We start from the raw sequence: 26,539 nt of genomic DNA, 5'->3' as shown, positions 1-26,539 counted from the left end.
CCTATTTTGGAGATGGGATATTTGAAAATAGTTATTTATTTAGTAAGCAGATACTTAGAATAAGTATTAATTAGTTCAGTGGATAACATGTGTATGTTGTAGGGATGATACAGCTGGTCATGCCAGCAGGTAACAGGACAGGCTTAGCTGAGAGCGGGCGCCAGACTGTGACCACTATTCACACATGTGCAACCTTAACAACCAGCTGGTGCAGAGGGTGGTGTCTAAGACACTTTGCAAAAGAAGATGCTTCACCTCTGACATATAAAGAGATTATATTGAAATTAACAAATGAATGATAAGTGCATGACTTTTAAGACTTTCAAAACATTATTATGAGAAAGGTGGCTTTAATTTTCAGATATTCGTTCCAAAAGTGACTTTTCCTGTAAGGCTATTTGTGTTGAGTTGTTTCCAGATCCATTAGTTTTGCCTGTGATACTATTTATCCTTCTTCTACACCAACTTTCGTGTAAAATAGCCAATTATTGATGTAGGTATTGGCTATGTAAGTACTGCATGTTTGTGACAGCTTTCTTGGGACTGCCCCATGCTTGAATCTCTGGGGCAGTTTGCTGTTCCTCCAGGGTGTAACATCTTTCCAAGTGATTTGAAGAGTATCTTCATTGTAAATCTCCCTCCAGTACATGAATTTCAGAATAGCTGTTTTGAGAATTAAAGTGGAAACTCTCACAGTATAACTGCTTGCTGGGTTTTTCTCCATTGTTTTCAATCCACTCTGGAGAGCCAGGAAGTTTTACCAGCTGAGTGTGTAGTCAGATCTGTTAACCGGGGCAAACCTCCAGACAAAACTGTTTTTGTGTGTTTCCTCCGCCCCTGCCAATAAAATCCATGCAGTTGAAGGAAACATGGGCATAAAAACAGTGTTCTGAAATGCGACACAGCTGTAAATATTACTCTGCAGAGATGAAAAGAAAGTTTATGTATTTCTTCAGGGCAATTAGTACATACAGGCTCTCAGCAGTATAATAGCTCCAATCATCCTTAAGTTCATACCCAGTAGTGCACGCTGATGCATTTTAATTTTGAAAACAATAAATAAGCAATTTGCAGCCCACTGGGCTCTCCACTGGTAGTCCAATACTTCTGTGTTGTACTAGGTATGTCCCTTTTCATTTTCTGTGGGAACAAGCTCCTTAATAAGACGTACAAAGGCTTCAGTAATAAGATGTGCGAAAACTCTCCCCAGAAGCTTAATGTTTAACTGATGTGATACTTAAACCTTTCTGTTTATGCCCTTTGTGTTTTTAGTTACAGCATTTGAAGCAAGGCAGTTCTGGCTTATATGTGACAGAACAAACCACCTTGCCCAAGTGTTTGAGAGAGAAAGAACACTTACCTTAGACAGAAACTTGCAGTAGGAAAAGGAAAAAGCAACCACTAAGACGGATGTATTTGGGGAATACTTTGAAATTACTCTGTGACTTAAAGATTAAACTTTTTGACTGAGGTGGAGAGAGGTGTGGGACAGAGCGCGCTCTAGTGACTCTGTTACCACTTGGGATGTTATGTTAATTCAGCTTTTTGTTGCTGTTTTAGGACCTTTGCACAGAACTGCAGAAACATCGAACACTTAAATCTAAATGGGTGCACAAAAATCACTGACAGGTAAGTCAAAGAGGTTTTTTGATTGATTGGAAAATTTGGAAAAAGAAGTAGCTGAAGGTATTTTTAGTGTGTCTGCTGTTTTGCAGCACGTGTTACAGTCTTAGCAGATTCTGTTCCAAGCTGAAACATCTGGATCTAACATCTTGCGTAGCCATCACAAACAGCTCTTTGAAAGGCTTGAGGTAAGAAGTTTTCACTCTTTTGTGTTAAACAAAAGTGTTTAAAGAGCTGTTCAGCATTTAATAAAGTTTAAAAAATTGGTGCTGAACCTTAATACTGTGAATCAGCACTGACTGTATTATATATCTAGGACTTCTTGGGTGTAGACTATGGTGTTTGTGTGTGGTCTTTTCTCATGACTTTTCTGTGGAGGCCTGGCACAGTCCACTGGCTGTCATTAATTTCTAACAGTGTATTTAATTTGGGTTTCCCACTGTTATGACTATTTGAAGGCTGGATTTAACTTTATGTATTTTTTTAATTCTCCCAGTGAGGGTTGCAGAAATCTGGAACATTTGAATCTTTCCTGGTGTGATCAGATTACGAAGGATGGTATTGAAGCACTGGTGAAAGGGTGTAGTGGACTAAAAGCTCTATTTCTTAGAGGTTGCACACAGGTACATAATTGCTTGGGTGATCCTTTAGGAATAAAATTTTATTTTGGGTTTTTGAAATCTCTATGAATTAAAAAATACTGGTTTTGTTATATGATTTTGTTCAGTGTTGCAAGATGTGTGCATTCTTTGGGCTGCTTTGCTGTGCTTTTAATTTCTTGTTTCTTTTCCTATGTCTGATTTAATTACTAAATACAGTTAGAAGATGAAGCACTGAAACACATTCAAAATCACTGTCATGAACTTGTAATCCTGAATTTGCAATCCTGTACAGTAAGTATTTGAAACTTCGAAAGATACATTCTCTAAGAATCAGAAACCAGTTAAATCAGTCAAATAGTACATTTCTGCAGTTTATAGAATTTTGTGTGGAACAGAGGTCTTAAATGAGCTGGGTGCTTCTAAGCTGAGTGTGGACTTGGAGTGTTATTTTTTTCCCCCTCATTACATCTGTAACTGTGGCAAGCTCTAGAGTAAGAATTAACTGCATTCATTCAGTTATCATGAATTGTGTAACATCTTAGTCTGTTCATAATTCTAAGGCTTCTAATTGAGCAGAAGTCATGTTCTGGGCTGCATAATTGAGGGTAAAATGTAATGGCATCATAACTGAAGATGATTCAGAACCCTCAAAGTAGCAGAAGGGCATGCTTTTTCGATATTAATGGAAGAACACATTCATTTGTAATGAAATGATTGGGAATCATTCATGTACTTTTAATTCTACTTAAAGAACACAAATGAGATTTGCTCTGGTTTATTTTTGCTTTTTTGTTGTTTCTGATGTGACTTTTAAGGAATGGGAAAGACTTTCTTTAAGATTTTAAATATATTTAAGTCATTCTTTGCCTGCAAATAAGCCTTAGAAAATACTGAAATAAATTAGAATTTCAATTTTTCAGTCATGCAAATTTGAATAATGGATTTAGATTTTTGTTCGTTTGTTTTTGGAAAACTTTATAGCTTTATTGCTAGAAGGTATCATAAAAATCTACTAAAACTTTCACATCTCTTTTATGGATTGTTCCCAAATGAATGTGGCATGGGAACATGTTTTGTGAAGATTGGACGAAAATTTTTTGACTTAAGAGATTTCTTTGAAGTGTTGGTCATTGTTGAGTGTTGGGGATTATTAAAAATTACATTAAAAATTGCAGAAATCGAGAACAATATGAATACAAAGCTTGAGCTTCCGTGCACCGACCGGATGTTTAGCAAAAGGGAATTTTTCAGATTTTTTTCATCTGAGTTTAGATGCCCACTGAAGTTGGGTACCTAAAGATAACAGGAATGAAAGGAAGTTCCTTCTTTCAGTCAGAACCATACTTAAATAAAGTCAGTATGTAATTTCCTCCCCTTTCACTCTTCCTTCTCCTGTCCTCCTTCTCCAGAGTTCTTTTTCTGTTGTGTTTTACCTGAGACTAATGAAGAATGAAAAGGCCAGCCTTTTCTGATTATTTTTCTGGAAGGCTCTCAAGAGGTCTGATGGTAATCAGTTGCTATCTCTCCTGCTTAAAAGGGGCATTGGCATAGAAGTGTACCAGAATTTTCCCTTGGCCAGGGTGACTATTGTCATGTAGCACAAACAAAAAAGCCTCCTGAGTGAAAGTGTTTTTCCCTTTGAATTTTTTGAGTTGATAGTCCTACCTACATCAGTAGTAGTCCTACATGTGCTTTAAAGCTTTATTTTACTGGAGATGTGTCCTGTTTGCTATGGCTTTGAAGCACTTTTCCACAAGCAGCCAGACTCCTTATGATCAAAGGTTAGCACGGATTTTTACACAGCAGGTCTCCTTGTGCTTTATATGGTCCACACTGTAATTCTAGTGGTTGTGTTTTATGGACCTTGTAAAATGCCAGGCCAGCACCAGCAGCTATGGAATGTACTGATATTATCTCTGGAAACTGCACTTTTAAAAGGTACCGTCTTTAGAGAAAGATTTTAGAAACTGGGGACTTGCAGGTGTTTTTTGAGCACTTTCCTGAGAATGACTGTAGGCATTGAAATTGCAAGCAATTTGAGAATGTATAGTTTTCATATATAACTTAAAGGCCTTGTGCATCTCCACCAGCAGCATAAAATTTACATAGTCCTTACCTCCAGAATAGTTCCGTTTCCCAGTAATAGTGTCATGACTGTCTCTCAAAGGAAATGAAACAGTTCCAGAAAATAACATGTATTTGGAGAGGCAAAATCAGAAATACCTGATTGATGTTGAAATTTAAAAAAAAAAAAAACAAACAAGAAAACTTACCCTCTTAATGGTAGATGATGCAAATCCTTCCGGATCTACAAAAGGAATATGAGACTTCTAGTTTTCTGTCTATAAAAACTTAATTTGACAGAACAAGTTGCAAATCTAAACTTCTGATATTAAAAAGTGCTGGGTTGGCGGAGGGAGCATAAGGTAATCTCTCTTTGTGCTGAGCTACTGCTATTTCTCATCCTGTTTTCATCTGTGAAGGGTAATGTTTATGGTAATAGCCTCAGAAATATGCTACAGTTGTATTAACATACTTATATGAGGGGCTTATAAAAGGAATGTGTATGTTCCATTAAAAATATAGTAGATGTGTTTGTTACTATTGTAAGAGTAATATTAAGCCAGGGAATAAAACAACCTGTTTCACCATGAAGGATTAGTCATACAGAAGAGAAATTAAATTCATGGCATTATGAGTGGGAGGAGGAGAGAAAACTTCTTCCAGAATAGAAGATTTATAAACAAAATAATATTTGTACACCCCCCAAAAATCTAGTTCCTGTTGCTGTTTTGTGTGCACCTGCAATGGGGCTATTTCTTGTAGTCCCTGTTTCAGAGAGAGAACTTTTTTGTTCATATTACAAATTTAGAGTTACTCTTTTCAGAATACCTAGTACAAAACAATTTTGAGAAATGAAAAACCTTGTTTGAGTTAAATCTTTCATCTAAAGGCACCTGCATAGGGTAGGGCAAACCTGTGAAGAATGCAGGTTTGATTGTTTACCTGTAACTCTTGCTTCAAAAATTATCTGAAGGTGAAGGATTTTTGCCCTTGGATCCTACTGCACCAGTGCAAAACCTCTCCTGCTGTCAGGCTTTAAGCTCTCTTTTGCACTGTTCCTGAACTTACACAGTCACTGGAATGGAAGATCTGGACTCCATAAACATATAGGAAGCAAACACAGTTAAAAGAAAGAGATGTGAAAAATTATAAAACAAAAGCAAAGTGAAAAAGGGAGACAGCAACAAACAACTCTCACTCTATGCTTCAGACTGCCTTTGAGTAGGACTTGAAGTCTTGGAAAAATATGTAGATAAGTAGGAATTGTGTGTGTTGATTGTCTTTACTATCATTGTACGTGGTTTCACGACAGTATTTTTTGGTTGAATGTCTGGGTTGCCTTGGTTTCTGTACAGCATGACAACAGCAGTTCAGTAATGCGTGTTGATTACCAGTAAAAGCTGTGCTGTTATTGCTGTGAAATCTTAGCTGATTACTTGATAAGGGAGTAACTTCAACCTTCTTCTGTGTTGCAGCAAATTTCAGATGAAGGCATTGTAAAAATCTGTAGAGGATGCCATAGACTCCAATCACTCTGTGTTTCAGGCTGTAGCAACCTTACAGATGCTTCTCTCACAGCACTTGGTCTAAACTGTCCAAGGCTGAAGTGAGTATGTCGTTAGCTTGTTGTAAGTATGTCATGTTACTGGCCTCGGCTAAGAAATTCACTTCTGAAGATAATGAGCTAACGTCCACAGACTTGAGTTAGCTCTGTGTTGTTTGCATTACCTTTGCAGTCAAAAAATTAAGTTAGAAGTACCAGCTTAGAATATAAGCTCAAAGGCTGGTCCTCTGTAGATATCGTATTAATGTAGTTCACTGTGTACCGGAAAAAACAAGAGTTAATATATGACAAATGAAAGGTGTTGAACCTAGCAGTTCAATTCTGTGCTTCTAGCTAAATATTTTAGGTACTAATTACAAGCCAGAAGAAAAGAAGATATAAAGCCCATTATTTTTTTAAAAGGTAAAAATATCTGTAGATGTGTTGTGTCTTGTGATGTTTGTACTCTGATGTGGCTTTATGCAGTTGTTTGTCTTGCAAAAAAAAAGCTTAATCATATCTGAGCATTATATTTACAGATTTTATACAAATGTATTCTAATATACTCTGTAATACATCCTGGGTGTTCTTAAACTCTGATATGGAGTGTGCTAATGTCTTTGCAAATGCTGAGGACTGATATTTATGAGATATGTTTTGAGCAGCAGGGGCTTATCAGTTAAAAATAATAAACTTTTACTTTGGTGTAATTTGTGCTAACATATTTGTTATGGTGGAGTTCTCAGAAGTGCAGACAGCTTTGACTTTTATAACGAGGCCATCATGCAACAGCTCTGTGTGTAGAGACATTTAATACTTCTTAGAAGGTCTCATTTTAGTGTAAATTAAATCAAAGGGTAAGATTTTTGGATCACACTAAATTGTCATTTATGACAGGAACATGCAGGAGTGGCAACTTGTTATACTTCAATCACAGGCAGAGGAAAAGTGTAGACTGTTGAAATTAGGGGAAGCTGCATTCAAATGCCAGTGTGCAGTATGCTGACACACTGTGTTCCTTTAACTGATAGAGTGAAAAAGAGCTTTTGTTACTGTAGAAAACCTGTCCTTAGAACAATTCCAGAGTGACAGTCTCCTTCATGTAACTTACAGAGCTTTTGTGTGCCAGTGGTAGGGGCTTAGGAGTCTTCTGACACACTAAATTGTGTTCCTTGGGAAGCTGTGCTGTTATTACTGGTCTTTTCCCACTGTTTCTCTTGTTCTCTCAATTCATGGCTCCTATTGGAAATAAAAGGAGCTCTAAAGTGGTATTAGCTCTGCAATTCTTTCCAAGGGCAATACAACTGCAGCAGGAATTGTTTTGACTTTGGTAGGTAACCTGTTAGCCCCTGTCTGTGCCACGAGGGGGAAGGCGTCTGCCGCTCTTCTCCTGTAATGAGGAACAGTATAAGGAAACAGAATGACCTTTTGCAGTGATTACTGCCAAGGATTAGTGCATATTGGAAGGACAGATGATACAGCTGGTTACATGTAGAGTTTTGGGATTGTGTACGCAAAGTACTTGATAAAAATTATGTTGGAAATCAAAGGGAAATGTAATGCCACACTTGCTCCTATCTTCTGAATATTTTGTGGTTGAGTATGAAAGAAAACTCTGCTGCCTCTGCGGAACATGCTGGCCCTGTTAGAAACCTTTCAGTATTTTCTGTGCTGTGCTATTCTCACTTCATTTCAGGGTCTTGAACGTCCTATTATGGCTGCTTTCCATGATACTGTGTTCTGCAGCTGTTAGCACTCACAAATGATGTCTCATTGGAAAAACCTCTAAGCTTGCCCTTTTAGCTGACCCTTCAGCTGTATTTCTTACTTCACATCAAGATGTAGGTGTCTTCTCATCCCTCTCTATATCTGCTCTTTTAGATGCTTGATACCTTCTCTTCTTTTTTCTTCATTAGCACTTTTTAGTGTTAAAATACTGGGAGATGTTTTGGTGAAGCTTATCAAGAAAAGCACTGGTGAACCATGCATGTCTTTGGGTGGGCCTGTGAAAATTAGGATCATATTCCTTTTTACCCCACCTGCTGCTTATTCAACAGGAGTAGGGAGGTGCTGTGTTCGGAGACACTCCAGGTGTGCCCAAAAGACATCTGTAGGCAATAAATTTAACTGTGAGGTCTGTCTGAACGTTGCTTTGTAGGGGTGGGAAATCTGCTCTTGGATATCCTTTTGTCTCATCAGCTCCTATGATAGGAATGTTGTCACAAATCACTAGATGGGAAACACATGTCACCTGTATCAGGAAAAAAGAAGACCTCTGTGTTTTTAAGTACAATCAGTAAAACAAAAGCAAAAATTAGAATTTTGCTAATTTTCATGCTGCCTAGTACCTTCCCACCTGTTTCTTCAGGCTGGGGCCTTATTGATGCAGCATGTGTATATACAGCTCACTCCCCTTTCTGCTCCCCAGACTAGCTGCATACCCAATTTCAGGAAAGCTAGAATTATTGTCCTCTTATTCCTTATTCCTCTGTTTCTGTATTTTCAACTGGATGGACAGTAAGTAGCATTCTTGCTATTTTACATGTTGCAGTCGTCATTCTCCCCCACCTCCCTTCAAAGTCAAATGTGTAATGAGGTGGGGTTCATAGCAAGTGAAGGAGTTAGAAGGATGACAAATGTGACTTAAATTGTGGGGTGTTTGTGTGGTGGTGAGTTTTTTTCCTTCCTGTTTGGTATCCTAGGTAATTTTCAGAGTAGCTGAGAGTATTTTATGATAGGCTGCTAGCTACCGTTGGTGGAAGGGCACAGAATTCCCAAATGTGAGTCTGGAAAGAAAGTTCAGAGGTGTTAGATACCTGTTCCCAAATGGATGGTTCTATCTTGTACCTCTCTGCTGGCTGTTTTTGAGTTTCTGTCATACTTCCTTGTTGAAGACTGGAACTCTGGAATAGGGTTTTTGAGAACATATCCCATGGGTCTGCTCAACTCTTGACTTGGCTGCTCTCTTGGTTTTGGCTTGGAGGAGGCTGATCCAGCAAAGTCATAGTCAGAGCCCCATATCCTGTACTTTGGTGGGGTTGTATTTAGTTCATGCACACAGCGTGGCTTTTCCCTTTGCACTTTGTCTCTAGGGAGCATTCTAATGACCTCCTAAGCCAGTGGAAGGATCTGGAAGCCTCTAAGTGTTGCCACAGCAAGAAGTTCTTTTATCCATCTTTCCCTGCCTCCTTCCCACCAGCCCCAGTATAGCAGTAGTGTTTGCTGTGGTGAGTAAGTTGCACTTAGTTTGTGCTGCTCATTACACAGCCCTGTGGTTTCCCCTTATTCACCTTGATACTTACTCCACCTGCAAAGTAAAGTTTTCATTTAAAAAAAAGGAAAAATTAAATAAAGACAACAAAACATTAATGGGATAGAGCCTGTTGTGCATGCTAGTGATGCTGTTTGGGGCAGTTGACTTATTTTTCTTGGTCAGTATTGCTCACCAGTGCCTCTTGGAAGAGTGTTAGGATTATCTTTCCAAAACAACATGCTGTTTTCTTTAAGGTTGTGTTGGCACAGTTTGTTGTTTTTACTGTGGGCTTGGAGATTTTAAGCTCCTTGCTTTCTGGTAACTTGCTTCACTGTGCTTCATGCTGAGGCTCTGAGGGAATTTCTAGTAAGCAGTCTTTCAATTTTGGGGCTTCCCAGCAGCCTGTGTTTAGATAACAGGTTTTAGATGCAGGCTTCATCTGCATTTTCCTTATCTCAGGATTTATTCTTATAAATATATCTTTCCTCAGATAACACATGAGAAAACTTGGGAGTTATGCTCTTACTGAATGAAACAAGAGGTTGAAATGATTGTGTATAATTTTTTTCCCACTAAATGTTGAGATTTGAGGATTGAATTTAATCTGTTCTGTGACTGTTAGAATCTTCTGATAAGCTGGATCAAAAGTCTGCTTTATAATTGCTAATTGCTGTGAAAAATAGGCATATACATATTTACATTTGCTATTGAGAGCTTTAAGTTGCAGAAGACAGATTTGTATCTCAAATGCATTTGCTTTTCTCTGTGTTAATATGTTTTTTTAACGTTTAAAACTTTTCCAGGATTTTGGAAGCTGCAAGATGTTCACATCTTACAGATGCTGGGTTTACCCTTCTAGCACGGGTAAGGGTCATTTCAGAAGGTTAGAGCTTGCCTTGCTTTCATTGCTGCTGAGCAGCTGTGAATTGATTTACTCCTGCTGGGAAGGAATAGGAGAAGAGGAAAACTATAGTAGAAAGAACCCAGTAGAAGAAGGGACTGAAAAGATATTTTATTTCTGGATTATACTTAGATCTGCAACTTGATCTAATTTGCCATCTATCATTGCATTTTTCACTTTTTTGCTCTGTTTTTTTTAGTTTGTTTCAATTGAATTTATTATCCTTATTGTAATTCTAAACTTATGTTACATATTCTCGCCAAACTTCCCCTATAAAGATGTCACACGCCCCTGTGATATTTACATCAAAAAAATCATCATATAATAGATTATTCTGAGCATACCCTTGAGTTACAGAATGTTTACATTATACATTATAAACTACAAGCACTTTTGCCCTGATTCATGCTGGAAATATGTGAAGTAAGCATATTGGTTTTATAAAATGCTTCAAGTTAGACTTACTTGCTTGCTGGTTTAGGAAATCTGAACATAAAAGTGATGCTCTGTAAGTGGGATTCGTTTTTGCTGCTGATATTTAGTGTGATTGGAAGGGGGGGGTTTAGCCTCAGTGCTTAAAGAGAGTGGTTTTCTAATTGTTCAGCACTACAGTCTCAGGCTTTTAGGAGTCACCTCAAGCCTGCTTTTGGGGCTGCAAGTTAAACCATTTTTTCCTATTCCTGAAAAAATTGGAAAAAATGGGAATTGAGCTGTTGCACTATGCGGTCTGCTGCAAAGTCACAAGGCTGCATCATTTTCTTGAAATTAGTCATGATCAGAGGTTGAAAGCACTTCTGAAAGCTTGCTGGGGATCTCTCATACTGCTGGGAAAATTGCTTGTGTAGATGTGATGTGCAGCTTTCTCCCAGCCTTAAAGTAGAGCCTATTTTAATATTTTCAGCATTCATTGGCAAAACAAATTGGTTTTGGTTAAGGCTTCTTTCTAAATGTATAATGATGAAGAGAGATGTTCTCTGGGCTTAAGTGTGTTTCAGATGAGTTTGATGCAGGCTGATATACGCAGAAGTTGGATTAATCTGTATGCAGATAAGTTTGCTTTAGTGCACAGTCTACAAATTCCCTGGGTTTGGAGTGAAGGGGGAGGGGAAGCAGGGGTGGGTAAGTACTGATATGTACTGGTCAAACATTACAGGGTAAGAAGAAGACATTTCACTAAGTAAGAGGAAGGCTGAAATGTTGATGTTTGAGAGAGGTGGTGTATTGCTTGCTAATTTATTTATTTATTTATTTAAACAATTTTTTTTCCTTCTTTGGTGGTGACAAATACTTGAAGGGATTTAGCTCACAATTTCCTCTTGAAAGCTGTGCTATCCCATATTACCATCTCTGTGCATGATTTTATGTCTATGTTTTATTTCATCTTTTGTTTTTCTGTTTCTGTTTTGTTTATTGTAGAATTGCCATGAGCTGGAGAAGATGGACTTGGAAGAGTGTGTTTTGGTGAGATTTAATATGAGAAGGAATATTGAACATCCAGTGTAAGGAAGCAGTACAATAGCACTTTCAGTTAGATGTGCTTTGATTTTTATTAATAGTGCTGTGTTTATGGCAGGAAATAAAAATAGTTATTGGGAAATTCTATAGAGGGAAATACTTGGAGAGTAAAAGGTGATGGGGTGTTTTCCAGAAACAACAGAACTTTCATCTGGTAGACAGAGATATCCTTTTTGAGGGTTGACTCTCCTGCTGTCTGTTGCTTATGGCTGTTTGATTTCTTTTATTTCTAGATAACTGACAGCACATTGATACAACTTTCCATACACTGCCCTAAGCTGCAAGCCTTGGTAAGTGTAACTCTTTGTCTGTGACCTTTGATACATCCCCCCCAAACTGCACACACAGGCAGCTCCTGCAGTACAAACCCGGGCTGTCCACTCTGTATCTAGAAAACATTCCTGATGCACAATGATACTGTGAGAAATATATGCAAGTTTCATAAGTACTCTAAAAGCAGCACATTACTCCTAAAATATTTACATGCATTGTGTGATTTAAAAAATGTTACCAAGTGAGTGATAACCAGAAAGCTTATGTTTTATGGTTAACATCCTTCATATTTGACTACTTACATACTTGATTCAACTTAAAATACTTAGATCCTTTATAGATACTTTCAAGTGTTCAGTAATGATTTTCTTAGGGAGTATGACACTTCACATCAAATATTGAATAAACAAAACCACCTAGAGAAGATAATGTAATCACTCTGTAGTCAGTTTTGCATGCAAGCATTTTTTTCCCAAGGACTCCATTTACATAATAAATTATGGAAGGTTTTTTTGAACTTCACTTTTGAACATAATTGGGGAGGATTGAGATGCCTTCAGTGGGGTTCTCTGCTTACTATATTTCAAAGAACTGTTTTCTAGGGAGTGGTGGCTTAGACCTTTCAGATCATCAAAGCCAATTTGAGGTGACATAAATTTCTGTTCTTTAGTCAAGGTACTCCAAAGTTACTAGATTGTCCTTACAGTAGGAGCTCCTGTATTTAGGGCTAGTTGTCCCATAAGTGTAGATTTGTTATGTATTACTTAGATCTATGTGAGAGAACAAGTATCTGTATAATCTGTTCTTAGATGGGATTAAAGGAAGGTTTGCTGCTTTCTTAATTAAATTGTGTTATGATTAGTGTTACTCACTCAGGGTTACTAAGGTAGCAACATGAGGAAAACTGTCTTTTAAAAAGGAACTTGTTCTTTATTTTTTATTATTGTTGTTGTTCTTTATTTTTGCTTATTAATCATCTGGCCTCTTTTCTGAACCATAATTCTTTATGTTAAATCAAGTGAGTTGTCAGAAGATGTGGACCCATTTGTATGGGACATGTTCTGTTCTTCTGTAAGGGACACGGTTTTGTATTGTAATCCCAGTTGTGACCAGTTTTTGCAAGAAATCTTTGGTACCAGTTCTGCCAGTGCTTCAACAGAGATACCATAAAACCTCATAGTTTCCAAGGACTTTTTTCTGAACCTACTCCTGTTTGCTGGCCTCTGTGTGTCAGCCCACAGACAGGGAAGTGTGGCCTTGGTAAAATATCATACCTTTTCTAAGGGAACCAGAAAACCTGGTGGTTTTGTTGATCTGTGTATCCTGTGGGAAGAAAGGATATATAGTCAGATTGTCCATGAACAGCAATGAGAATTGCTGGGAAAGAAATGACAAGGCTAGCAGGTGATAAATACACTACACAAACTAATCTTGATGCTTCAAATGTGAAATCACCTACTGTTGATGGTCCTGTAAACTCTTATGTAGTTGTGCTTTAGCGTATATTTAAGTGTATTTGCAATAAATATTTTGGAGTTGCAAAGATCAACTTTGAATTTGTTTTTTGATGTTTGGAGACTCAGTAGATGGTGGAAACAGGCAAAAGAACTGTTAGACCAATTGTAGCCAACTACTAATCTTTGTCAGTATCAGAGTACTCAAGTGCTTTACTTATTGTACTTAAAAAGTAATTTCTAGCGAAAGTGTTAAATAATTGTACATTGAAATTATTAGAGAATCTTTGAAATACTTGTGATATTCCTGGACATGAGAAGACAGTTGAATTCTTCATTTAAGTTGATCACACTGTTTCTTACTCTCACAGTATGTCAGGCCATATTTGATTTATACACAGCATTCAGTATTAACAAAAAAAAATAAATAATTTCACCATATATTTTTGTTCTTAAGATTTCAAGCAACTGTTTTTGTAAAATTCCACATCATTAACATTTCCTAGCAGGCTTAAGAAGTCAGAAAAATCATGTGGTTTAATACGAAGTTTGTATCATTTGGCATATTTGTTTCACAAAGTTCTACGAACTCGGCCGTACATCCTGTATTGTCCTTTCAGTACCAAATACTGTGTCTCAGGAAAGCTGATTTTTATAAGCTGCTTACTTCCTGGGATGGAATACTCTTAATTAGCCAGTGACTGCTGCCATAGCCAACAGCTCCACAGAACCTCCTGTCCTTCCTTGAAACAGCAGATCTGTTACAAACGTTGGTTAACCCTGCAGCTGCTGATTGGTCCCAGGCTGTGAGCCAAACCAAATGCTCAGAGCATGTATATAGAGAAAGCAGGTACAGGAGAGAGAGTGGTTGGTAGTGGTCAGGCTTCCTTGTCCAGCTCAAATAGAGGATAGATGTGTTGTAACGAGGGTCAGGAAAGCTTTCATGTCAGTCAGATGATTGGCAGGAGGTACTTTTGAGCAGCTCTGAGTTAAAAAGTGCTTTTGGATTGCTACAAGTGTTTCTTCATCGGTTGCTGTCTGGAAAAAACAACTTGGGGCAGGGAAACGCTTCTTCAGAACCAGACACCATTAGACTTAGATACAAGTACGGGCAGAACACAGGGCTGAGCATGAAGAAAGGCATTAGCTCAGAGCCCAGGGCAAGAGGAGGGTTCACAGATCCTGCATGTTTCTACTGGGAAAGATTTGAGAGCATTCATTTCACTGGTGACAAAGAGTGGTTTTTAAGCCTCCTCTGAGAAATGTCTGTTTCCCGTTGTTGTCATCATCCGTGCTTCTCCAAAAGTCATGAATTCCCTCAAGGAACAAGGAAAGTGCTTTGTGTGGTGCCTGAGATGCAGCAATGTTTTCCATGTTCTTGAAATTCAAAGGATTAAAAAAACACTCTGAAGAGGAGCAGATTTTTTTGTTTATTATGCTGACTGTTGCAGAAAAGACTCGTCCTGTAGCACTATGAGATGTTTATTGCTCCTTGTACATACAGCCTGAGGTGCTAAGTGCTCACAGCTTGGGGTTTTTTTAATCATTATTTGGCAAATCAGTCCAGTCTGATTGTTCTTTATCTATGTGGACTTGCACAGGCTTGGTCCTCATGGTAGCTATGAAACAGTAACTCCTGAGTAGATGCTCATCTATTCCTGTGTGTTCTTGATCATCCTTTAGAGTTGTTTTTGGTTTCTGGCACAGTGCTGTTTGCACTTGTGTGGGACAATTGGAACAGAATTCCCACATTCACAGAGAGTAAGGGGGCCTGAGGAATTTTGCCAGTGACATGTTTTGGGACTCAACTTGCGAAACAAAGTAAAAATCAAGTACGGCTATTTTTGTTAAGTAAAGCAGTTCCTTGTTTTTACTCTTCCGGATTTCAGCCGTGTACTATTTGTAACTGTTTAACCACTGGAACAAAGGAGATTCAATAGGACTTCTGATGTCCAGAGGCTAGATTAATTTAGGACCCAGTGATGTTAATTGTTTGCCTCTCTGTTTCAGAGCTTATCTCACTGTGAACTGATCACTGATGATGGGATCCTTCACCTGAGCAACAGTACGTGTGGTCACGAGAGGCTGCAGGTACTGGAGCTTGACAACTGTCTTCTCATCACTGATGTGACTCTGGAACACCTGGAGAACTGCCACAACTTGGAGAGAATTGAGCTGTACGACTGTCAGCAAGTCACGCGAGCTGGAATCAAACGAATCAGAGTATGTGTTTACTGACTTGTTCCCATGGGAACACCAGAGCTGTTGATACTGCTTGAGATTGTATGAGTTCTACAGGCATCCCAAGCCAGGAAGGCTGGATGCCAATCTGACTGTCAATCTGTTAGGTCTTCCCACCTCTAGAGACTGTAGGTAACTTTTCTGTATGAGCAGCAATAATTGTCAGTTTCTGACTCATGACACTTTTGCTGTTGGAATGAAGGTTACCTTCTGCTTTCCATATTTTTTCAAATACAGGCCTCTCAGTTTTTAGGATGGTGTAGTGGTATTCTTTAAATATTCTAAAATATACATTAAGACACAGAGCCAATAGTAAAACATCTGCGTGGATATTTCGTCTGATGGGTTGTGGGGCCCTTAGGCCCTGGAATCCAGCCCCAAACCTTTTCTCTGTGTACCTTGCCCATTAGGTCAGGGACTGCCTACCTTCCGGGGGCAGCGTTTTAACCTTGCTGTTAAACTTGTCTGCAGCTTCATATCCCAAATTTGTGTCCAGACACTTTTGGAATTGGAAAACTCATTCCCAGTAGTGACTCAAATTGAGTGCAGATGCCCAGTTCTATTTCACGCCATCTTCCAGGATGAGAACAGCAGGAGAACTATGGGAAACAAAGGTACAGACAAGTCCTCCTTAAGTAGCCAGGGATCCACCCCTCTCTCCCCTGCGGGAAAACACGTGCCTCTCCTGATGGAGAGCTGTCTGGGCTGATTAGTGCTTTGTTGGGAGCCCTGTGCAAGTTGAATGTCCAGACATTGGTGTGCCTTAGCTGGATGGGACATGAGGAATTCCATGTCAGGAGGAGACTGGTTGGCTACCATCCAGCGTATAGATGCTTTTTCTTAGCTAACCCACCTTCATGAGAGAGTACTTGTTGGCAGCAGTTGAGGGATACTGCTTCTCTTTACTTTTCTCTTTTTAGTTATGTTTCTTTCTCTGCCATTATAATGCAGACTTTTCACCCACAGGCTCATCTACCTCACGTGAAAGTTCATGCTTACTTTGCTCCAGTAACTCCCCCTCCCTCGGTCGGAGGGAGTGGACAGCGCCTCTGCAGATGCTGTATTATTCTTTGACAGTAAGTGCAACCACACAGAAAATTCTGTCGTTGGTGAAGAAAGGGACTGCAAGTCAGCGGAAGGAGGCAGTTTCCTGACAGTCCTAACGGTGGTGTTTGGTCATCCAGTTTTGTGACAAGAAAAGCGTTTTTTTTCTTTTTTTTTCCAGGTAAAAATCTTAACGTAATGTGCAGCTGTGGATTAAGTTGGTGATGCTTTGGTTTGTATTAGTAACTCCTTCCTTCTGTTGGCATGAGAACTGCAGTACCGTGTAAAACGTGTGGGCATTGCAGCATAGCAGCCACTTGGTGAAAGGTCACTAAACTTGGGAGTTAATTTGCATTTGTAAGCGCTACTCCGTGTGAAGTTCTAACTTAACGTGGGGCTCGAGTCCGTCACACCAAGGAACTGAACCTGCTGTTCTGTAACATACACGACAGATTAAATATCAGGTGTAAGGACAAATCAGCTTTAGCAGATGTTGACCAAAAAAATGCAAAGTAATCGTAAGCTCTTACAGTGAAACAGCAGCTTATTCTTTTTCATGATTCAGCTTCATATTTAATTACATAACAGGACATAATAGGTAATGTCAAAAGGTAAGATAGTACCTCAAGATAGCTATATAAATAGAAATACTTCCCAAGTTTTTGGACTTGGTTCAGTTGAACTATGCTCGTACAAAGCTTGCCCGTCACCAAACGCACGTTTATGCCCAAAGCCATCGGCCTTTAACAGGGGTAAGAAATCCACTGTGGTAGAGCTTGTGCACTCTACTGTAACTGGCTGCCACAACCATACATGGTGCTGACTGTAACGCCATTCCTGTGTGTCCTCAGTTACCTCTGTGGTTTGTAAGGAAAGGATGCAGCAGTTCTAGGAAGAGGGATGTATTATAGATGCTGTTCTACAGGTGAAGAATGGAAACCAGGTTCAGCTACAGGAAATACAACGGAGCAAGGAATTCAAGCTGTTTGTCCCATCCATTTTAGGGACAAGCATAGGACAAACTCTGTAGGCAGGAGTTGAACCAAACCAAACCTGTGGTTTTCAAATGTAAAAGCCCAACTCTTCATGTTTGGGGTGGGTAAGAAGCTGTCAACTTCTGAATGATAATAATAATGATGAAATCTATGTATTAACTCTTAAGGCCATGCTTTCATCCTTAGTTTTTCAGTGCTAGAGGATTAGATAAACTTTTTTATATTAAGCAACTTAATTATCTGAGAGAAACTACTTGACAGTTCAGAAAGCTTTTTTTGTGTAAGTTTGATTGTGTGTGTGTATGTTTTAAGAGTTCAGGGCCTGTGTTTACGGAAAATTAAAAAGCAGTTGGAAAAGCTACTACTGGATAGTAATGCAATTCCCCCCCGTCCCCCCGCCAAATTTTAAGCTACTTCTAAAAAGGAGTGGGAACATGAGACTTCTATGGACAGCAACAGCCGGGTTGCATTCATGATTCACAGAGGATGGGGACAGTAAATTAAGACCTCAACTTCGGGGTTAAATTATAGCTTAGAGTACAGTACATGGATTTCTTTACTACTCCAAAGTAAGCCAATCTGGGCTTCTTTTGCACAGTAGTGGAGTGCTGTTACAATCGTACACCTAGAGTTCCATGAAGACACTGCTATTGTAATAAGAGAGTTTTAAGCAGATTTTATTTTCAACTGTACCAGGAAAGTCAATGGTACCAATATGTCAAGATGTGTTGCCTTTTGTTGGCTCATTTTTTTCTAAGAACATAATGAACCTTGTAAAAGTCCATTGCATTAAAGATGTACAAAAACAAATGGAACCTACTCAGATATAGGACACTTAAATAAACAATCAGCTGATGTCAAACTTGAATTTGTTGCAATTATTTCAAATCTACCCAAGATTGCTACTGGAAGCAGAAGATCTGGGTGACTGTGCTGGGTGCAGGACACACTGCAGAGCTTGTTTACTTCCCTTCCTTGCCTTTACATACCATTAGTGCCAGGGCAGATCTTGCAATTAATCTGAGTCTTAACAGTGGACATGTCTGTAATGCGTGTGAGGGGGAAAACAAGTAAAAAGAAAAGCACATTTACAAAATTATTGAAAAACATTTATTATACTTAAATTGAAATGTGTACATCTTATTAAAAAACAAAAGCAATTTGCTGGTGCCATAATTTAATTCCAATTTCAAGTGAGCTGGACAAACTACTGTACAACTTTCAAGATTTTTTAAAATTAGATATTTGGATACTTTCCAATCAAGGATATTTCCACTTTTATAAAACATTTGGATTTGAATGTGGTGTGAATTAAAAAGACACAAGTGTCAGTTCAAGAAAATACTAGGACCAAACAATACCCAAAGATGAACAACTCATAGTCAGAAATGTTTAAGTAAGTACATAAAACTTTACTTTCAGTGCAGAAAAAAAAAAACCAAACCAAACAAAAATAGGAAAAAACCCTCTAGGTTTGATGAATTTAAGTTTTCAAAATGCTACAGCTTTCAGAAGCTTTTCTGCTAAGCACTTATGCCAGTTATGAAAGGGGAAGTGAAAAAAAAAATCAAAGTTGCTTTTTTACATGCTGTAGTAGTTGCTTACATGGAACACTGCAGCATAAAAAGCAAAACTATTCCCAAGCTTTTAGCCAGAGATCAAGGTGGAACTTTCCAAAGGCACAAAATGACAGCTCTGAAACTGTCACCCAACACGTTTGGAAATATTCCCCTTTAAGTACCTAACCAGTTGAAACTTAATGTTACCCTAGGAAATGCTGTGCCATGACTGTACAAGAAATATCCAAAATACCGAAAAAGCACATTGCCTGTTTCAGAGAAAAGTGAGTATTTGGTCATATGGAAGAGGCACTGTAACAGGTGTACAGTATGGACTGGAGGGCAGAGAAAGGTCAACAGAACAGGTAAGAAGATGTTTGTCCGTAATAGCAACTCCAGCAGGACATTCACTGCTGGGAAGGAGACTTACAGGGTGTGTATTTAGTGTTTCTTAAGCAATTTATTTGATGTTGCTGAAAGCTATGACAGCCCTGTGGTGCCAGTGGGTCATCTTCCCTCATCAGCATAATTCCACTAAGTCAGAAAACCCCACCTCTCACTGCTGTATTTTTAAAACTCACAATTTTACAAGCAAAGAGTTAAACTGCAGCAGTGCTCCGCAGAGAACCTACGAAACTAAACATAAAGGATGCATAGGCAATTCTTTTCCATTAAATTCATTAAAGCAAAACACAATTACTTGGTACCCTCCAATAAGGTACTATTGATAATGCAGTTTGCTGCATGCATATATTGCATCTGTCTAGGGCTTCTTAAAAGCCCTTTTCTGGCATTTACACTTCTTACATACACTCTTATACACAATTTACACGGGAAGCTGTTTTGACAGCTTTACTCTCAAAGACCTGACAACCTGATCACTATCACCTTAACTACTCATCTCCACACAGATTAGCATGTGCTCTGCTAACATCAAAAAATAAAACCAGCGTAAGGTACAAGCACGTAATAGACAAACTGGCACAGAAAGGTAAATGCCCCCAAATAAGTTTACATTCATCTCCAACTGGATACAGATAATAGAAAAGCAACACTGCTCTGCTTCTATGAACTGTATCTACTGGCCATAATTTGCCTTATTTCAGTAAAGGGCAAGCACCTCTGCTTACATTGTCTTCCATGCCTGTACGTAAGCTGTCATGGCATTATACCTCTCATGAGGACACTTAGCTATGGCAGTGATAAGAAAGTTCACCTATCAAACAGCTCATTAGAAAGGTCATTTTGTGTTTTCAATATGAAACATCTTATACAGTGAAGTTAGATCCTAAGGTTTTGGATGATCTTCATAATCTTTAGGCAGGACTTCATTCTGCGTTGGAGTATCAGTGTAGCAATTGTGTGACGTCACTTCAGAATTATGTGGAAGCCTTCACCATTTTCAGCTGAAAAAAGAATAAAGTGTCAATCTTTCTTAAACAGAATCATAAAAATATGAGCCAAGGCACCAAAACACCAAAGTATGGACTTGGTTTTAAAAGTACAGCTCATCCACAGCAAAAAAATAGCTTTTGAAAATTTTCTGCTTGTGCTAAACAAAGATGTTATGATTAATGATTTGTAATTGGATCTTCAAAGTTTGGACAGTTTCTGTAGGTAAAGTCTGCACAGAGTCAAACTTGTCCACTGATTACAGCCATTTGCTGGCACCTTTCACCAGAAATAAACTGGACTCCTAAGGAACTGTGGGATTCCACACCAACCCACGGAAGATGATTATTGACTAGTAATGAAAGAACAGAACATTGTACTCTGTTCTGCTGACTCTCATGACTCAGTTAACATTCAGTTTCTGAACTTCAGAGGTACCACTGCCAGGATTTTAAATTATTTTGAAACATCACCATTATCAGCAGCAAGCACTGTGATGGCTGACTGAGTTTTGTATGAGATTTGTTACCAAATGCTGCACTGGTACTGAACTGGAAACCTTGGAGAAATGACTGAGGTGCTACACAGAGGGTGAAAGTTCTAACCAAGACAGTTCGAAGAACTCGGTTATTTTCTGCCACTATGTGTACAGATTTTTTTATTTTTTGCTCTAAAGAAGGCTCCTTGGTGGAATAAACAATTAAGTTCTAGACTGTCAGAAAAGACAACATACCTTTTATTGTGGTGAATAAGAAACAACTCTCATCTTGAAAGTTCTGAACCATCTGCAAAAAGAAAAAAAGTTTCAAAACCCTCCCAAATAAGATCGATGCTGAAAAAAACACCAAATCAGATACTAAACACAGCCTTTTATAAGCAATTGCATATTTTTTGTTTCCTTGAAGTGATACAATATATATACCAAATTAAAATCTACTGCTTGTTACTCATGTAACCAGTTGGGAGCCCATTACTGCTGGCTGTGGTTTCGGAACTCCAAGTCTGTGTAGTAGACACCTGAATAAGCCGAATTCAGCAGTATTTAAATGCTCCCTGCCTTTGGGCATGATCAAAATAAATACATACTAAGTAATTACTGCAGCATCTATATAGATGAACTATATAGACCTATACAGACCAGTTGCCTCTCTCATCATAGTCTCAATTTAATCAGGTAGACGAAGAGTGTCATTGAAAGAATCCTTCTGCTTGTTTCAATGCAAAGGAAAATACATTCTAAAATATCAGAAAATACTAGGCTGCATTATCAAACAGAAAAAAACCAGTAATAAATAAGCAAGCATAAGAAAATCCTCCACTCTAATTTATAAATAAATGCCAAGAAAATAAAATTTCCATTACCTGATCACTAACAAGAATGTGGATGCCTGTGGGACCCTGTCTGTAAACCTGGTTGATCTGATGCAAAGGAATATTAAATGCCAAAGCAAGCTTGCGTGTGACTTCTGAGGCTGCCATCTCCTCTAAGTAGATTGCATGATAAACTACAAGAAAAAAAAGCATTTACATTAACATGGTACTAATGGATAACGAGTAACTATATGAAAAAAAATCTGAATCTCTTTACACACCAGGCTTTAAAAAGTTTTAAAAGCTAAAAACGTGTAGTTTACTCTCCTCCTGTTCTCATTAAGAAGTATGAACTGCTCTGACTTTTCTTTCAAGGAAAAGTCATAAGCACAACTCTGACAAGGGAGAGGCTTCTGTTTGCTCTGAGACTGAACGCAACTTCCGCATTTTTTCCTGTATCCTGCACAAAAAGGCCTGTCAAACAGACTTAAATGGATTTTTAGAGAGTCACCTAAAGATGGCTTTGGAAGTAGTTTTGGGCAGTCTCAAAAGAATCAGGTAATACAATACATTTGACTTACATGTCTATGCTGTTGCTTTGAATGGGGATATAGATTTTTGGGGTTTGGTAAGGAAAGGCTTTTGCAACTGTCTGAATAAACTTCCTACAGATCACCTCAGAGCTGAAGGGTGGCAGGGGAAAATACAGCACAGCAAACAAACTGAACAGTAAGACAAAGCAACTGTTCAGTTTGGTGCTTTATTTACAGTTCTGTAGCTTTATTAAATAGTGTTTGAAACCCAGGGCAGCTCTATGTTTGCACATTCTTCTGCCCCAAACCAAAGACTGAAGATATCTGGGGGAAAATACGTTTTTGACAGCAGCAGTATTCTATTTACAGATCCTCCTCCACCTCAATGCTTGCATGGAAAATACACAAGCACTGTTGCAGAACAGCCTGTACAGATTTCAGCTGGAGAAGAGAGGTCTCTTCTCTCAAAGCCAAGAGCAAGAAAATTATTTCAAGGAGCTCCATTCTTTTAAGATTGACATGAATTTACAAATAATATAAGTTCCCATCTGTGTTGAAACAACAGCTATGTTTCAGAAAAATAATACTAAAATCAGGAGCCCATACACTGCTTGGCTGATTTTCCTTGCCCAGGCTCTACAGTTTTTCTGCAGCTGCACAGAAAATGACAGCAAACTCTTAACAGAAAATGGGAAAGAATTAAAGTGTTTTATTTCCACTTGGCTTTTACATTTTTATGGTAGATACCTTGTCTGTAAAAACAGGCACAGCTAGAGAGCTCCTTAAGTAATTACCATGTAACTAGTTAGTTCTATCAATGGACTGAAAAACCCCCAATCATTTAACCTTGAGAGGTTTTAGGTTCTGTTCATCCCGTGCAGTGTTAAAGCAGCACTACTGCTGTGAATACAACTTCCTATGGTTTCTCTGTACACCAGAAACAGAAACTCAGCCTCTTCACTGCTTTTTTCCTTCCCATCTATCTTGTTTTAGACCTTTAAGACAGGGAATGGTGTGCAGAGAGACCGTTGTGCACCGTACCGTATATTGCACCGTTGCTGCTCTCACCGTTGCCTGTATCTTGTCTTTCCAGTTGTATGCTCCGTAATGGCTCCTGACACACGTAGATTGTTAAACGGGGCCTAATAGACCTGCAGTTCAAGGAAATCATGTCAGAGAAAAGCCTACGTGCCCTGGAAATACAGAAACTGATAGATTTGTTATGCTAACAGTACACTCGACATGTTTTCTTTCACTGTGTCAGAGACTGAAATGGTTAATGATTTATGCATTCTAGGAGACTTTTGCAGGCTTTTGACTTGCATGATACCTCTGATGAGCAGTCGGGCCCCTCCCTCCCTCCAGTGCTGAAGGTGTGAAGCCCTGAAAAGGCAAGAAGCCGAGCTCGCAGGCTTTTGACTGTTGATACATCTGATGAGCAATCAGGCCCCTCCCTCCCTAAAGGCGGGAACCGGGCGAGACACAAAAAAAACTCAGCACAGACCCAGGAGTTGTTGGAGGCTCGAGGCATGGCCCGTGATATAATAACTCATAACTTCTTAGAGTATGGGGGCTTCCCCCCTTCACCCCCAGCAGATCAAGGCCACCACTTCAACTGACAGACATGGAAGCATCGCTGGACCCCGTGGGCAGTGACTATATACATCTGTCCACTCTCAGCTTTTCTTTCCCTTACTCTCCCTTGCTCTTATCCTGCCTTTCTCTCCCCTATGCATTTTCTTTCCCTCCCCAAAGGTTATCTCTGTGTCACATTGTTGTATGACAGCACCCAAACTGCTAGCATGCCTGTTAATACAGAATTGTTAAAATAAATCTCGTCAATATATGTTTTCAAACACCGATTATTTAGTGTCGTTTCGCTTTAATCCACCCCAAAGGAATTATTGATAAAACCTGGGTTACCCCCTCCACCCCCTTTTTCCTGGGGCGGGACGTAACACACTGACCCCCAAAAATTAAATTAATATAAAGATAAGTGGTCCCTCAGATGTTTCTGCATTTAAACAACATTTCAATCCATTAAGAGTTCATCAGGATGCTGCTTGTTGTAATTCTGGAACACAACTATTGAGCAACAACAAGAATTCTGCTAAAAAGGTCAACGGTAAGAAGTACCTATTTCAGACAGAATCAGACACACCACCTGGGATGCTGTCTGTGTTAGCACTCAATGCCTGTAACCTCAAAAAGCCTCAGGTTGTTCTGAGCTCCCCTGAACAACAAGGTTTGTGTCTTGGCAGCAAATCCATCTGTATCAGGAAATCAGCAGGGCCCACCTGCATCTCTCCTGGCTCTGCCCTGGAGGCCTACAAAGGAGGTAATTTTTAAACGTCTTGCTGCCAGTTCCTGAGGCAGCTCACAGAGGCATCAAGGTCAATCCTGAACTAGCTTCTCAGCTCTCCCAATTCTGGAATTCCCCATCTGTAGGAAATGACAGAACACCACCCAACAACCTCACCATCAGCCTATTACCTGGATTTCAGTGCATTATACAGCCGAATTCCATCAGCTGGACCACAGATTTGTACCAGATCTTCTCTTGTCAGCTTTAATAAATCAGCACCTGGAGAAACACATGAGGATTTAATTATTATTTAGCATAAAAACATTTTTTAAAATAAATTTATGTTCATTTCAACCAATAACAACAAACTTCACCATGATAAAAATGGAACAAGTAAAATTCAGAGTAGGCACTAGTGAGTGCTAAATAACATCGACCTGTTTTCCAGAGGTGGACAGTTACACTTCATAGTGTTCACATCTTTGAAACAGTACGAGTCTGCAAGGCACACAGTTTCTGTAGAGACATACGACTGTTCTGTAGACAAACAATGGTTTTTGCTGGCACCCAGGTTAGACTGTTTTGAACACATGCAAAATACAGAGCAAAGATATTTGATGGCTTTTCACTCAGTGAATTACCCCAGGCACTCGACTCATTCCTCATGTCCTCTGTGCACTTAAGTTATAACAATGCACTCCTGTAATGCTGCTAAAAGGCTGGCATAACTAAAGCAGTGTGGACAAATCAGTACATCAGTAACTTGGGGCAAGTCCAGGCTGTGGGATACTTCCATCCAAAATCAGCTTTGTTTTTTGGGGTTTTTTTAAAAGATGCTGCCAATTAATGATCTGTGAAAACAACTGCTTCCCTGAAGATTTACTAAGGAGATCTAAGAGATACTAAGGAGATCTAAAAACAAAACGGAAGATTCTTCTGAGAAGCAGCATAGGTGTCAATGAAGAAATCAACCATCTGAAAAATTACTCACTGTAATAGATGAGTGGGAAAACAGGAAAAAAAAAAAATCTTTATTTGTGAAAATACTCCACAAACTATCTAGGAATGCACAGGTAAAAGCCAGCAAAAACAATTTATCATGGCCCTTAAATACTGTAATCAAAAAATTACCACACCTGAAGTAGTATAATAAAAGCCACATACACCACACCTCTTGCTTCAAAGAAAAACCAGCCAGCTGGTATTTGACTTTTATTATGATAATCATGATGAAGAAGAAAAGTTTTCCAAGAGTCTTGGTCAGAATTTGGTACTGAAGTTTATTGAAAAAGCTTAGCAACCATAATACAAGAAGCACAGATCAAAAACTAACCAGTAGCACAAGAATAAACCTTCCCTTGACCAGGGAAAAAGTCTGATACAAAGGGAATCCTGACTGAAGCACGAGCTAAGCCAAGAGGCAGAGAGCTGGCATCATTCATCATGTGTCTCCAAAGAAAACAGAAAACGAATTTTATTTATGGTGTGTAGTGTCATCCCACCCTTTGCACAATTACATGCAAGACTGAAGAAGCAAACAACAAAACACAGCCCCACAAAGTGCATCTATTGCCATGTCTTGTGTCCAGAAACACAAGTGGAAACCGCATTGCTATTTAATAAGCAAATCAGTAAATAAATATGTATACCATATTGTTCTTAGAGAATTATTTTCCAACACAGAACTTGCTCATTAACACCAAGAAAGAAAAAAGTAAACTACAGATACCTGAGAAATTTGAAAAAAGCCTTGTATAGGTTGAGAACCTATTCTTGAGCAACCATTGCTGCGTTTCCTGGATTGTGGCCGAAGGATGAAGCTGCTGTAAGAAACAAGATTGGATATGATAATTTGGATACTAAAAAAACCAAAACCAACAGACCCCAAGCCATTAAAAAATTTCCCTCAGTTAAACACTTCCTCAGTACCT

General features: G+C 38.9%; 2 protein-coding genes across 11 annotated transcripts in view; one reads left to right on the top strand and one right to left on the bottom strand.

Moving 5' to 3' along the window:
• FBXL2 (F-box and leucine rich repeat protein 2) overlaps positions 1-18,376 on the top strand; it is a 57,032-nt gene extending 38,656 nt beyond the window's left edge. For 3 of the 5 annotated variants that reach the window (XM_027655843.1, XM_027655845.1, XM_027655846.1), the window contains exons 6-15: positions 1,561-1,629; positions 1,716-1,811; positions 2,120-2,246; positions 2,442-2,516; positions 5,765-5,895; positions 9,889-9,949; positions 11,403-11,447; positions 11,735-11,791; positions 15,239-15,451; positions 16,436-18,376. In XM_027655843.1, coding sequence (XP_027511644.1) covers positions 1,561-1,629; positions 1,716-1,811; positions 2,120-2,246; positions 2,442-2,516; positions 5,765-5,895; positions 9,889-9,949; positions 11,403-11,447; positions 11,735-11,791; positions 15,239-15,451; positions 16,436-16,543 — 982 coding nt within the window. In that variant the 3' untranslated portion in view covers positions 16,544-18,376. Of the gene's footprint in view, positions 1-1,560; positions 1,630-1,696; positions 1,812-2,119; positions 2,247-2,441; positions 2,517-5,764; positions 5,896-9,888; positions 9,950-11,402; positions 11,448-11,734; positions 11,792-15,238; positions 15,452-16,435 lie in introns of all 5 variants that reach the window. The other 2 variants (XM_027655844.1, XM_027655848.1) reach the window with 2 other exon arrangements.
• A 219-nt stretch (positions 18,377-18,595) lies between these two features.
• UBP1 (upstream binding protein 1) overlaps positions 18,596-26,539 on the bottom strand; it is a 53,442-nt gene continuing 45,498 nt past the window's right edge. For 4 of the 6 annotated variants that reach the window (XM_027655837.1, XM_027655841.1, XM_027655840.1 and 1 more), the window contains 6 exons: positions 26,338-26,431; positions 24,797-24,887; positions 23,345-23,454; positions 21,822-21,964; positions 21,193-21,244; positions 18,596-20,473 (listed from right to left, as the gene is read on the bottom strand). In XM_027655837.1, coding sequence (XP_027511638.1) covers positions 20,436-20,473; positions 21,193-21,244; positions 21,822-21,964; positions 23,345-23,454; positions 24,797-24,887; positions 26,338-26,431 — 528 coding nt within the window. In that variant the 3' untranslated portion in view covers positions 18,596-20,435. The remainder of the gene's footprint in view (positions 20,474-21,192; positions 21,245-21,821; positions 21,965-23,344; positions 23,455-24,796; positions 24,888-26,337; positions 26,432-26,539) is intronic. The other 2 variants (XM_027655839.1, XM_027655838.1) reach the window with 2 other exon arrangements.

Source organism: Corapipo altera, unplaced genomic scaffold, assembly GCF_003945725.1.
Source record: "Corapipo altera isolate COAL_440 unplaced genomic scaffold, ASM394572v1 59, whole genome shotgun sequence".
NCBI lineage: Eukaryota > Metazoa > Chordata > Aves > Passeriformes > Pipridae > Corapipo > Corapipo altera.
The sequence above is the reverse complement of the archived record's forward strand: the minus strand, read 5'-3'. Positions and strand labels throughout refer to the sequence as shown.